Source organism: Dipodomys ordii, unplaced genomic scaffold (genome assembly GCF_000151885.1).
Source record: "Dipodomys ordii isolate 6190 unplaced genomic scaffold, Dord_2.0 Scaffold33, whole genome shotgun sequence".
Lineage (NCBI taxonomy): Eukaryota > Metazoa > Chordata > Mammalia > Rodentia > Heteromyidae > Dipodomys > Dipodomys ordii.
This window is the reverse complement of record NW_012267249.1, coordinates 7789938-7802631: the sequence shown is the minus strand read 5'-3', so window position 1 is coordinate 7802631 and position 12694 is coordinate 7789938. Positions and strand designations below refer to the sequence as shown.

General features: G+C 44.9%; 2 protein-coding genes across 3 annotated transcripts in view; one reads left to right on the top strand and one right to left on the bottom strand.

Annotated features, from left to right (window-relative positions):
• The window catches only part of LOC105986132 (cytochrome P450 4B1), a 37379-nt gene that overhangs the window by 6514 nt on the left and 18171 nt on the right, over positions 1-12694 (bottom strand). Inside the window, exon 14 of the mRNA XM_013016901.1 lies at positions 5791-5795. The gene's annotated coding sequence lies outside the window, so the exon portion shown is untranslated. The remainder of the gene's footprint in view (positions 1-5790; positions 5796-12694) is intronic.
• Positions 616-11298, top strand: LOC105986133 (cytochrome P450 4A10-like). Of its 2 annotated transcripts, none has more exons than XM_013016902.1 (13): positions 616-829; positions 1787-1928; positions 2534-2578; positions 3028-3155; positions 4125-4249; positions 4634-4788; positions 5223-5329; positions 5417-5607; positions 5686-5819; positions 7027-7091; positions 7216-7292; positions 9814-9987; positions 10848-11298. In XM_013016902.1, the coding sequence occupies exons 1-12, from the start codon at positions 641-643 to the stop codon at positions 9980-9982; spliced, it is 1527 nt and encodes a 508-aa protein (XP_012872356.1). In that variant the 5' UTR covers positions 616-640; the 3' UTR covers positions 9983-9987; positions 10848-11298. The 2 variants fall into 2 exon arrangements, with proteins under 2 accessions (XP_012872356.1, XP_012872357.1); XM_013016903.1 differs by lacking the exon at positions 10848-11298 and adding an exon at positions 10365-10492.

Genomic DNA, 12694 nt, shown 5'->3' with positions numbered 1-12694 from the left:
TGTGGCTCAAGTGGTAGAGCGCCAGCCTTAAGCTGAAGAGCTGAGGGACAGTGCCCAGGCCCAGAGTTCAGGCCTCATGACCAGACCAAAAAAAAAAAAAAAGAAAGAAAGAAAGAAAAGATTATTAAGGTACGCTCCTGGGTGAAGTCCCTGGTTGGGATCAGAGAGATCACGCAGAGTCTGGTTGTAGCAGGATTTGTATGGCTGGGGTCAGCTTTCAGCATGTAACTTGTTTTGCGAGTTTGAACAGTTTTGTGCTGGTGAAGAATGATTGGGACAAGTGGTGTATAATTGGGACAGGTGGTGTATAAGGAAGTGGCTTTTCTCAGCTGCCTCTGCCTTCCAGAGGCCTGTCAAGGAGGAAAAGAGAAAAGAGGAGGAGGAAATCCAGAAAAGGAAAAAATATATAAACAGACAAATGAATAAATGAGTTTAAGTACATGTGGTCAAGGCCAGACATTGTGAAATGACAAAGCATTTCTCTCTTTGAGGTAGAAAGACTCTGGACTCTGAGCTCAAGCTCAGCCTTCACCTTTCTCCCTCCCACTGGTGGGTGGAGTGATCTTCCCAGAACAAAGGCAGGGAGTTAAAGGGCACAGAGAGAGTCTACCACAGTCAGTGATCCAGAAGCTTCTGCACCATGAGTGTCTCTGCATTGAAGTCCACTATATTCCCAGCCAGTATCTCTGAGCTCCTCCAAGCCACCTCCTTGCTCGTCCTGCTTCTGCTGGTGTTCAAGGCTGTCCAGTTCTATCTACAAAGGCAATGGCTGCTCAAGGCCTTCCAGCAGTTTCCAAGCCCACCATCCCACTGGCTCTTTGGGGACAAGGTAGGAAGGAGAGGGAAGGGAAATTGGAGGGTTGGAGGCCTACACTGTCAGTCATGGATCATCAAGCCACAAGACAAAGCCTGCTGTGTTACAAGCATGCAGCCCCCTACCACTCCGACCTCAGGAAACACCCAGCTTACTGCTCAGGCTGTTTTCCCAGAAACAGAGCTCATTTGCTCAAAAGAGCTTGTCTTGCTATTCATTCAGATCTGCTGCATACCTCTGTTTTGCAGATCTGTACCCTATCCTAGCAACGTTGTACTTGGAGAGCTATGATTGAGTCTTCCTGAGTCTCTTCATTCCCTGCCCCACCTTAGTTCTTCTCAAATATCAGGCTTTCTGCTCCTAAGGACTATAGTTTCTCAGACTCAGAGCTAACCTGGAAACAATGGCATTAGTGTGATGTGATTCTTGTCCTGTGGGTTCATGGTATGGTGACAACAGACATGACTCTCAGGTGCTGTTGCAGGAGAAGACAGTGGGTAGATGATGTCAGAAGGAAGGACTGACTTGCTAGGTTGGCACCAGACTGAGAGCATTTCCAGAATATGTAATTTATAGGCTGAAATCCTGAAGATCATGTGCACATGCAAAGAGGACAGCTGCAGGATATCCTGCAGGACACAGAGACATGTTACGCATGTGGTGTCTATAAAGGTCTCTTCAGTTCCTTGTGCTTTTCTCCACATCCAACTCCTTGGAACCATGAATCATGCTCTCCCTGTACCCTGGGCAAACATAGGGCCAGGCATAGATGTGTGGAATCATCCAGGAGGGAAACAAGGAGCAGCCTGAGAGTTGGGAAGGGACAGCATCAATCCCTTGCACTGTCAGCCATGCTTAAGAGGAGATGGAGATGGAGGCTCATGTCCCTGTGTTTGTCCTGCCCTTCATTCCAGCTTAAGAACCAGAACTAAACAGAAGTTTTTACTTGTCTATTATTTCCTTTGGTGACAGATCCAAGGAGACCAGGAGGTACAATATATTATGGAATGTGTACAGAAATTTCCAAGTGCTTTTCCTCGCTGGCTCTGGGGAAGCAAAGCTTTCTTTACTATCTATGACCCAGACTACATGAAGGTGATTCTGGGGAGATCAGGTGAGAGTACAAGCTAATTGTAGACAGAACCATTTTTCCTTCTTTGGTACATGCCCCTGGGTTGTCAGATTCTGCAAGTGAGAGATTTCAGCCACCACCCTGCCTGCTCTTCCTATCTACAATCAGCGTATGGCCAATCATACTAGATATATCAAACAGTTGTGTGGAGCCAAATAAGTTGATCTTTTTTTTCTTTGCTTTTAATTGATTTGAGGTGACTTGATATGTAAATTGTCCCACATCTGAAAAACACAAACCACAAATCCATAATGATTTACTTGTCTTGGGTCAGATGATGATTAAGCCATCATCACCTCCTATAGGGAGGCAAAAAAAATTCAAGGCCCTTGCTTATTCTTTGGTTTAAGAATATGACTTATGTTTCTTGCCAATTCATCAACTCAGTCTTGAGAATGTCCAGTTACTGGTACATGGGGCCTATCTAATTTAACCAGAAGAGGATGGGAGGCAGGAGATGACATAAGCATGCGATGTACCTCTCACAGAATCATCAGGAATTCATGGCAGCGCATGACCTCAACCACAGCTGCTTCAGAATTGCTTCATTTGTGCTGGTTCCTGTTAAGCCTTTTCTTCCTTTTCAGATCCAAAGGCTAATGTTGCCTACAGATTCCTGGCCCCCTGGCTTGGTATGTACATCTAAATTAGGAGTACAGTCTACCCAAAGCTAGGGTTCCCCCGTGTTAGTCTGCCCTTAGTCTCTCCAAGTGTTTCTCTAGCTCACAAAGAACAACACCACCACTCTTCATGAACTATCTCTAAATCAAGCCTAAGTTGTTTTTTTCTAACCAGATCCTTACTCCTTCCAAATGCTAGAATGAGCCCTCCTGAAGCTCAGCTTCTGCTCACTTTCCTAAAACATTTTGACATTGATTTATGTCCTTCCTTGATCTGCCCCCAACTCCTTTTAAACTTCTTACCTCACAGCTGTTATAGTCACATCAGGTGTCCCAGCCCAATTAGGAAATGGTGTTCCTTTGTCTAAGAAATTCCACCTTCTTCAGGGTTGTGTTTCCCAGTTCCAACCTATGGTTCCTCCCAAATCAGTCCCATCTCAACACACCCATCTCTGGCCCAGGGTATGGTTTGCTCCTGCTGAATGGGGAGACATGGTTCCAGCACCGGCGGATGCTGACCCCAGCCTTCCATTATGACATCCTGAAGCCCTATGTGGAAACCACAGCAAACTCTGTCAGAGTGATGCTGGTGAGTCTGGCTGGCTGGCTCTGTTTCTGTCTTTCTCTGTCTCTGTCTCCCTCCATTTCTCACTTCCCAAACCCATATCTAGCATGTACTTTCAGAATCCACTTTGAAATATGTGTGTTACACAATAATACTATCAAGTAAAACTTTGAGAATAGATTTCCCAAACATAGGACAGAATGACCCAGTCACTAGATCATTTTGCTCACTGTCAAGACAAAGAGCATTACAATGTTTCCAGGCCCTACTTCCCACATCCAAGTTTTTAAGGCACAGTGGACTGGAGGAGAAGTCAATTCAGCCAGACAGTAGGACTGTATAACTGGTCTTAACTGAACAGTGGCATTGTCAGAGGCAGTGCAGACTCCCTAGGCAGCCACGCAATATGAGTTGAGCCTGGAGCCCAGGTCTTCTGCATGCACTTGAATAGCCCATGAAGTAAAATGAACACCAAGTCCACATTCTCACTGCCAAACCTGCCACACCATCACCTCTCAACAGGGCTCTGAATTCTGATCCAGTCGTTCTTAACAAACTCTTGCCAGAAATCAAAGTCCTTATGCCAATCCCACAAATTAGAAGTCCCTATAATGGTCATATGTGTTCTTATGTCTTGATATATTTGCCTCCTTCAATGGTAGTTTTATTAGTCTCTGAAATCAGCCTCACCACTCAGAACACTAATGTGTCTTCTTCCTTTTTACTTGTTTTTTAAAAAAAAAGGAAAAAAGAAAGTTGCTTGTCATATAAAAAATATTTTACCTTAACTGCTAGCAGCTAAATTTGTTAAATTCTGAAATAATTTGTGAGAATACCAGTGTCATTTAACTTACATTTGCTTTAAAATTTGTAGTGTGTCTCCTCACTTAAATGAGAGACTTGGAAGAGAGTATCTAAAGACAGAGAAAGAGCCAAATATAACACAGGGTCATCTGGGAAAAATTGAAAAGTCAGTGTCCTCTCCTCCCACAGGACAAATGGGAGAAGCTCAGTGGACAAGACTCCCCTCTAGAGATCTTCCAACACATCTCCTTGATGACCCTGGACACCATCATGAAATGTGCCTTCAGCTATCAGGGCAGCGTCCAGTTAGACAGGTCAGTAACAACCCTGGAGCTACAGGGTTCTTGATCTTACTAACTGATGTGGATTCACCTGAAAGACAAATGTGCCAGCTTAAATGCTCACCTCCATTGCAAACAAAATTCTAGCTTCTGACCCAGGCCTAGACCAAGCTCTAACTCTAGACCTGACCCACCCTTATCCCAACCAAGCACTGCTGATCCCTAGCACAGGTGGAAACTTGGCTGCTTTTGACAATTCTTTAAAGGCCTAAAAGTTACAAAGGATGTAAAAGAAAACTTACTGGTGTCTCAGTATCGCCTGTCCCCACATTGGGGAAATCTCCACACACACAGTCTCTCTACTTACAATCAGAACTCCTCCTACAATCTAATTGTGTTCTACATCATGTCCTTCAGGAAATCCCAGACATACATCAAGGCCATTGGAAATCTGAATGACCTGTTTCATTCTCGTGTGAGGAATATCTTTCACCAGAACGACATCATGTACAGTCTGTCCACTAATGGCCGCACAAACAACAAGGCTTGCCAAATCGCCCATGAGCACACAGGTTCTGTGGATCTCTCTTGTCTCCCCTCTTCACTAGGCACTGATCAAACAGGCTTCCCATGACCCCTCACACAAGGGTGGCTCACTGGTGCCTCTTCAGCACCTGGGCCATATTCCTTGCAGGGTACTTCCTTAGCACAAGTGTTGGGGATTGAGATGTTTGGATGTCAGATATTCTGTAAGGAGTTACCTATTCCAGCACATTGGTGACGTTGAATGAGACCCAGCCCAGCAGCCCAAGCAGAGCATCCATGGGCTGAGGTTCTGAAAGGAGTCCTCACCTACATCAGATGGTGAGGGACTCTCAACCCTGCCCACACAAATGAACACTAACTTCTACAAGCATCCTGAGTTCTACAGACACACAGGTTGAAGCAAGGCTCCTTTGGGCCTCTTAGGATTTGCTGTATTTCAAGCCTGTCTTTCCTTATACAGATCAAGTGATCAAGCAAAGGAAGATTGAACTACAGAATGAGAAAGAGTTGGATAAGCTGAAGAAGAAGAGACGTTTGGATTTTCTGGACATTCTCCTGTTTGCCAGAGTGAGTTTGTGGGGCTAATGCCTCAGGTCTTGCTCAAAAGTCCAGAACAAGTGACAAATCCTGTTCTCTTGCTCTGGCTGTTTTCAGATGGAGAACGGAAGCAGCTTGTCTGACAAGGACCTGCGGGCCGAAGTGGACACGTTCATGTTCGAGGGCCATGACACCACAGCCAGTGGCCTCTCCTGGATCTTGTACACTCTGGCCACACACCCTGAACACCAGCAGAAGTGCAGGGAGGAGGCCCAGAGCCTCCTGGGAGATGGAGCCTCTGTTACCTGGTGAGTGAGAGCTCCAGCAAGTGAGCAAATCTTGACTCTCTGGTCTTTTCAAGCCTCTAAGGATTGACTTCATTTCAGGGAACATCTGGACCAGATGCCCTACACCACCATGTGTATCAAGGAGGCCCTGAGGCTGTATCCACCAGTTCCAGCTGTTGTCAGAACGCTGAGCACACCTGTCACCTTCCCTGATGGACGCTCCCTACCCAAAGGTTTGAGCTTCCCAGACTCACTCACCCAGTCTTCCCAGGAAAGAAGGAAACTCAAAATCCATGTGTTTCTCAGCAGTTATGAACTTCTCCAGGTCTCCATTACCTTGTCAGTAAATGAGTACTTCTTACTCATAAAGTACATTTTCCAACGTGAGTTATAAGCCTAAATGGCCTATAAAGTTTCTTCCAGTTCTATTATTCCATGTGGTTAGCATTGTAAGGTTCTCTCGTTCTTCAGCTAATATTCTTTCCTTAGAATCTATGGTCTGATGATGCTTCAGTTAATCCAACTTTAGAGGCATTGACATCCTGTGGTTCTAAGTACACCACACTCATGTAGATGCCAATATATAGGATTCTTGGCCATCCTGTTCCTTGTTTATCCTCATTGTCACCTCTTTTTTCATTCTCTATATTTGATATAATGTATGAGAATTTTAGTTTACCATGAAAAGATTTATCTATATAGATGCATAAACAGGATATAATTCAGTTTGGGGGATCTTCTCCACAAAGAGGTCTTCGCCTGTGGACATGAGCTCATAACTTCAGCCATTTCTATTCACTGAGATGTAGAGAATCAGACAGGTGCAAGGGGGATATGATTCTTTTCAAGGGTCAGGACAGAGGAGTGAAATCAGTGAACTTCATGTCATGGGTCATAGGTGGTCTAGTCTCCAAGGAGCCCTCAGGTTAATGCAAAGAACAGCTGATGACTGGATATGAAACCCTTACAATGGCAGGACATGACCCTTTAATTTATACCTCATTATGTCTAAATCCTAGCCCTGCCATTTCTTACCTGGGATACCATAGGCAATTTGTCTCCAAAATGTTGCTTCATCTGAAAAACTGGGAATATAAAGAATGACTTCCTTAGAATACTGTTGGAAGGTCTGAATGAATTAATACCTCTCAGTGGAAATCCTTTATACAGAGATGTATGCTTTCATCTGATTTACTTCAAAAATAATTCTTTATCCTTTGTGCTTTAGTCTACTTACCTCTTTTGGATTCCTTGTTTCCTGCTTCTCAGTTGTGTTCAGGTATTTGCCAAGCCTACCTTCCTCTCTGGTATCTGAATCATCCTTTTCAAAATGATGATTTGTGGCACCCAGATCTTTTATGCATGCATACTCCGGCTGAAGGACCACCACACCATCCCTTTAGTATAATCGCTCTTCTGTCTATCTCCTCTATCCCACAGGTGTCCTAGTCACACTCTCCTTTTATGCCCTTCATCACAACCCAAAGGTGTGGCCAAACCCAGAGGTATGAAAACCTTGGAAGGAGAGGGTCAGTACTTCTCCTGCTCTCACCCCTGGGTGTCCTGCATCATAGGCTGGTAGCATGGACTTGACCCCAACCTTTCCTGGCCCTGCTGTTCCCTCTGCAGGTGTTTGACCCTTTTCGGTTTGCACCCGATTCTGTCCGACACAGCCATTCATTCCTACCCTTCTCAGGAGGATCAAGGTGAGGCATCTTTGTGAAGTAATGGAGTAATGAAGGTGAGGGTATACTTGTATTAAAGTTTTGATGCTTGTAAACTCTCAATTAATATATGACATCTTCAGACATGCCTCTGTTTGTTGCTGTTTGTGGGAAAGATTCTTCACTTGGGTATGTTTGTACACAACAAGAACGTGTAAGTTCAGGGCAGACCATGGTGACATTGACTCACTAGCTTTCCCAGTGGCCACCAAATTCCAGTGTTAGTGGATGGTCCACACCATTGTGTTCTCCTTTTTCTTTCACTATAAGGGTAGGGCTTTGCAAGTTCTTTTCCAGGAGAAAATTCTTTTCTCCTGGAAATAAAATTTCAATTGTTGTGCTTCTCAGTTGCCAGAATTCTTTCAAGGGACATTTCTCTCTTTCCACACATTCTCAACCCAGCCCATCACTTATTTTGGTTAATTCTCTATCCTAGAATCACTGTAGCAAAGGGTTCATTTTCCTGGGCATAAATAAGCCTGGATGCCTGTCATGGACATGTTATAGTAGTCCCTGAACAGTGTTTTATACCAATGTGCCTTGTCTCCATGTTTGTATTCTCTTCTAAGACACATTTTTACTGTATGGTAATTTTCACAGGCCCTTTACAATACTTCCAATTGTCTAAACCTGACAGGTGAAATAAAATCTATATACACTGAGATTACACTTAGAGTACATATGATCCAGCTTCAGGCAAAAAAAGCATAAAAGAGGGAGTAGTTAAACTGCCTTTGAGAGAAAAACACTGTTTGAATATAACACATACCATTCAAAATATTCCTGGTGTGTAAAATATAAAGCACACTCAAAATAACTATTAATCTGAAAAAGGACACTCTAAAATCACTACCCTGAAAACTCATCAAGAGATGCAGAAACCATCCAAAGGGACACAACTCACTAACAATTTGACAGGTATTAGGAAGAACAAGTCTTTCTTTGTTTTGGAGGGGGGCCGGTTGTGGGGCCTGAACTCGGGCATGGGCACTGTCCCTCAGCTTTTCAGCTCAAGGCTACCACTCTACCACTTGAGCCACAGCGCACTTCCGGCTTTTTTTCTTTTTGCTTATGTGGTGCTGGGGAATCGAACCCAGGGCCTCATGCATGCAAGGCAAGCCCTCTGCCACTGAGCCACCTTCCCAGCCCCAAGAACAAGTCTTTCTGAGGCCACATTTCTGTACATTCTTCAAATGGTAAATTGAGGAGTCCTTCCTATATTGGCAATAAGTCAAACCTGCAAGGACAAGAGATTATTAGGCAGCTCAATCTTCAGGTCAGAACTGATTTCTGCTTTTGTTGTACTCTTATCTATTATGCTTGTTGATTATTACATCAATTCAATTTTAAGAACAAGTGAAATTAATTAATATAACGCAAATGTACAAGAACTTATTAAACCAGCTTCCGAGCCAGATCTTGTGCTGGGTTATAGGAGCACAAAGATGAAAGATAGTGTCCCTGCATTCAAGAGTTCAGAAATATAACCCACAGAGACAAATACCCACGCTTATGACAGAAATCATTTCTTCCTTCACTCATATTCTCTAATCACTCATTTAGCAGTTTTTGGAAAGTTCCATGTCCGTGGCACAGTCTAGGCTCTATGGAGCATCCTTCAATAAAGCACTAATAGGGCCAGAGTGACAGAGGCAGGTGGCAGAAGGGATCAGCTAGCTGGTCTCAGACATTGTCCTACCTGATGAAAGGTGAGGGAGGAGCCTCCAGGAGGGAGGAAATCAGGGAGAACAAGAAACTAAAGATAGCAAAGAAGGACCTTTCAAATGGGGTAGAAGGCTTCAGACACTGTAGACTGAGAAACTAAAGGGGTTCTGGAGCCTGACCACTGAGAGGGGAACAGATGAGGCTGCCACTTGAAGATTTCCAACCTATTTCCCTCTCTAGGTGGTCGCCCATTGACATGATTCCCCTCTGAGGAACTCAGCTCCTGGTTAGTGAACTAAGCAGTGGTTAGCTTTAAATTCATGTGACTGGACTCTGTGCTGGTCTTGTCCTAACAGAGATTTCATGCTTCTAAGATCAAGAGTAAGGGTAGGATAGCCCCGGAAGCCTGGGAAGCCTTGTTAAACATCAGGACAGCATAGACCAACATCTGAGGTAGAAGTCTATGTGTGACTTGTAAAGGAAAGAGTGAAGCTTTGGATGGGCGCCGGTGGCACACGCCTGTAATCCTAGCTACTCAAGAGGCTGAGATCTGAGGATCACAGTTCAAAGCCAACCTGGGCAGGAAAGTCTTATCTCCGATTAATCACCAGAAAACTGGAAGCCGTGCTGTGGTTCAAGTGGTAGAACACTAGCCTTGAACTGAAGAGCTGAGGGACAGCTCTCAGGCCCAGAGTTCAAGCCCCACAAGAGTGAAGTTTTGTCCATGAGGGAGGGCCCTGATGTCCCTAGGCTGGACTGGAAGCCAGTGGTCAATGCCTGCCCAGTCTCAGAATATAGCCTGAACCACTTCCCATTTCACTGTCTCTGCCTGATCCAGGAATTGCATTGGGAAGATCTTTGCTATGAATGAGATGAAAGTGGTTGTGGCCCTGACTCTGCTCCGCTTTGAGCTGCTGCCAGATCCCACCAGGATGCCCATCCTCCAACCTCGACTTGTACTGAAGTCCAAGAATGGGATTTACCTGCGTCTCAGGAAGCTCCACTAACCCTGGTAGGAACAAGAAAGTCTCTAAGGGTCTCCTGATTACCATTTTGTCTTCTTGTCTTGTTTCTGTCTCCAGTCTGTCTGCCATGTCTTGTACACCTACCTTTATTCTTACCTGCCTTCATCCTGTCTCCTAGTTTCCTACCTTTCTTCTTTTCTATCTCTCACCCTTTTCTAGGGGCTCCTTACCTGTTTGTCTGTCTACTGTGTCCCACTGCTTGCATTTGAGAATGTTCATTTGACCCTGAACACTAGCCTGCCTTCCAATCTTTTCTCTTTCTCTCTTCTTATTTTCCTCTATATAAATTTATATTGTTGTAGTAGTGAAGTACCACAGCCCTAGCAGTATGAAATAACAGGACATTCTTCTCTTATACTTCGAGAGCTCAGATGTTTGGAATGCTATCACTGGAAGAAAACCGAGCTGATTAAAGTGGCCAGCCTTCTGGAAAGTCTCGAAGAGAACCCTTCTTCACATGCCAGTGTAGAGCTGCACTTTTTGTATTTCTTAGAACTAACTTTTTCTTCCTTCTTTAAAGCTAGCATCTTTCCAAATTTCTGTCTCCCTCTCCACCCCCAGTATAGTGGCTCGTGCCTGTCCACAATTCTATCCCAGATAGTGAGAGTGAGGAAGGCTGACAGGCAACTGTGACGGAACAGGCTGACTTCCCTTGACTTATCTCATCAAGGTTGTGATGAGCAGGGACTTCAAGGCCCTCATGCCAGACCAGGCTCAAGGCTGTTCTACTCATTCCAAGACAGTGTCCACCACACCCTATTCTAGCGTGAGAAATGGTGGTCCTTGAATACAAGAGAGGCCTGCTCTATTTCCCTGGCAGACGAGTGCATCTCCTTTGCATTTACAGAGCAAATCCTTTGTGAAACTTGGCTACGTGGGAGCCTCAGGAGCTGGCAGGTGTGAGAACTCATCTCACCAGGAAAGCCAGATGTGGTGGTACACATCTGTGGTGCCTAAGCCAACCCCAAACAAAGTGCAAAACTGTATTTAGAAAAATAATAAAGATTTAGAAAAAAATTCTCTCTTAGTGTCTTTACATTTCTTTCTCTTTTCTAAGAGATCCTTCTGATTACATCACATCCATGAGATAATCCAGGCTAATTTCTCCATTTCAATATCCATTTTTAATTAAAACTTGAGAGTTCCTTTTGACATACAAGGTAACATACTCATGAGCTTCAAAATTAGGAGGTAGAAAGAAGCTTATTATTCTGCTTAGTGTAGCTCTGTCACCTGGTCTATCATCTAATCTCTTCTGCATGGTCTCTGCCTCTCTATCTTCACTTCTGTTTGCAATAAAGTTCCCAGTGTCTCATATTGTACCTGACTTTCCTTGGAAAAGGATGAAGGGGAAAGAGACAGACAAAGCAACAGAGAGACAGAAGAGACAAGTCCCTTCTTTATTTTTTTTGGGGGGGTCCGGTTGTGGGGCCTGAACTCTGGGCCTGGGTGCTGTCCCTCAGCTCTTCAGCTCAAGGCTAGCACTCTACCACTTGAACCACAGCACCACATCCGGCTTTTTTCTTTTTGCCTATGTGGTGCTGAGGAATTGAACCCAGGGCCTCGAGCATGAAAGGCAAGTGCTTTACCACTGAGCCACCTTCCTTCCCAGCCCAAGAGACAAGTCCCTTCTAAGGAAGAAGAAAGAGGTGATGTCTGCCCTGTGGTCCAGGAACCCAGCTTTGCCTGAAATGACCTCTAGTATGCATCACCCAGATGACTGTGAAGCTCACACCTTGCCCGCTCCTGAGGCTCCCACGGAGCCAAGTTTCACAAAGGATTTGCTCTGTAAATGCAAAGGAGATGCGCTCGTCTGCCAGGGAAATAGAGCAGGCCTCTCTTGTATTCAAGGACCACCAGTGGTAGACACTCTCTTGGAATGAGTAGAACAGCCTTGAGCCTGGTCTGGCATGAGGGCCTTGAAGTCCCTGCTCCTCACAACCTTGATGAGATAAGTCAAGGGAACTCAGCCTGTCCCATCACAGTTGCCTGTCAGCCTTCCTCACTCTTAGGTCTGGAAGTTCCTCAGGAAGCTTGTGAAGTGGACAGATGTTTAACAACAGCCAAAAGGGGCTTTAGGTGGCCAAATAGGTCTGGCCAATAGGAGGAGATATCAGATCTCAAGGAATTCCTCTCCTACCGTCTAGTCCTAGGACAGTCCTCTGGTTTCTTGTTTGGGCACCAGAGGAAGGAATGACTTCATCAACCCTCTCAACCTGGGGATTTTTGAGTGCTGGTGCTTCTGATCCTGGAATTTGGCTGCACCCAGCCCGTACATAATCCAACACATTCTCTAGATAGATGTCCTTGCTTCCAATAGCCTTTCAGAACCAGATGCTGCTTCTCTTGCTGGTTCTGAGTACAGGTTACCTTCACACCACAAACCCCGCCTAGTTCAGGGTCTTGGATGCCATTAACAGTGGTCCTTAGTGTCCTCCCTGGTTTGCCATGTTCTGTTTCCTGGAAGTTGTTTTTTCTCCACATGGGTGTCTACAGCCAATATCACTTTACCAGGCTCCTGACTTCCCAGGTCACTGGGATAGTTCAGTCTTCTTTTGAGGAGGAAACATTCTGTGCTTCACCAAGTAAAGAAGGGAGCATTAATGGGGCAGAAATATGAGCTGGAAATGTCATGGACAGAATGTTCATCAAGACAAAATGTTCATCAAGTTCCACAGAAGGGTTCATGCAGAC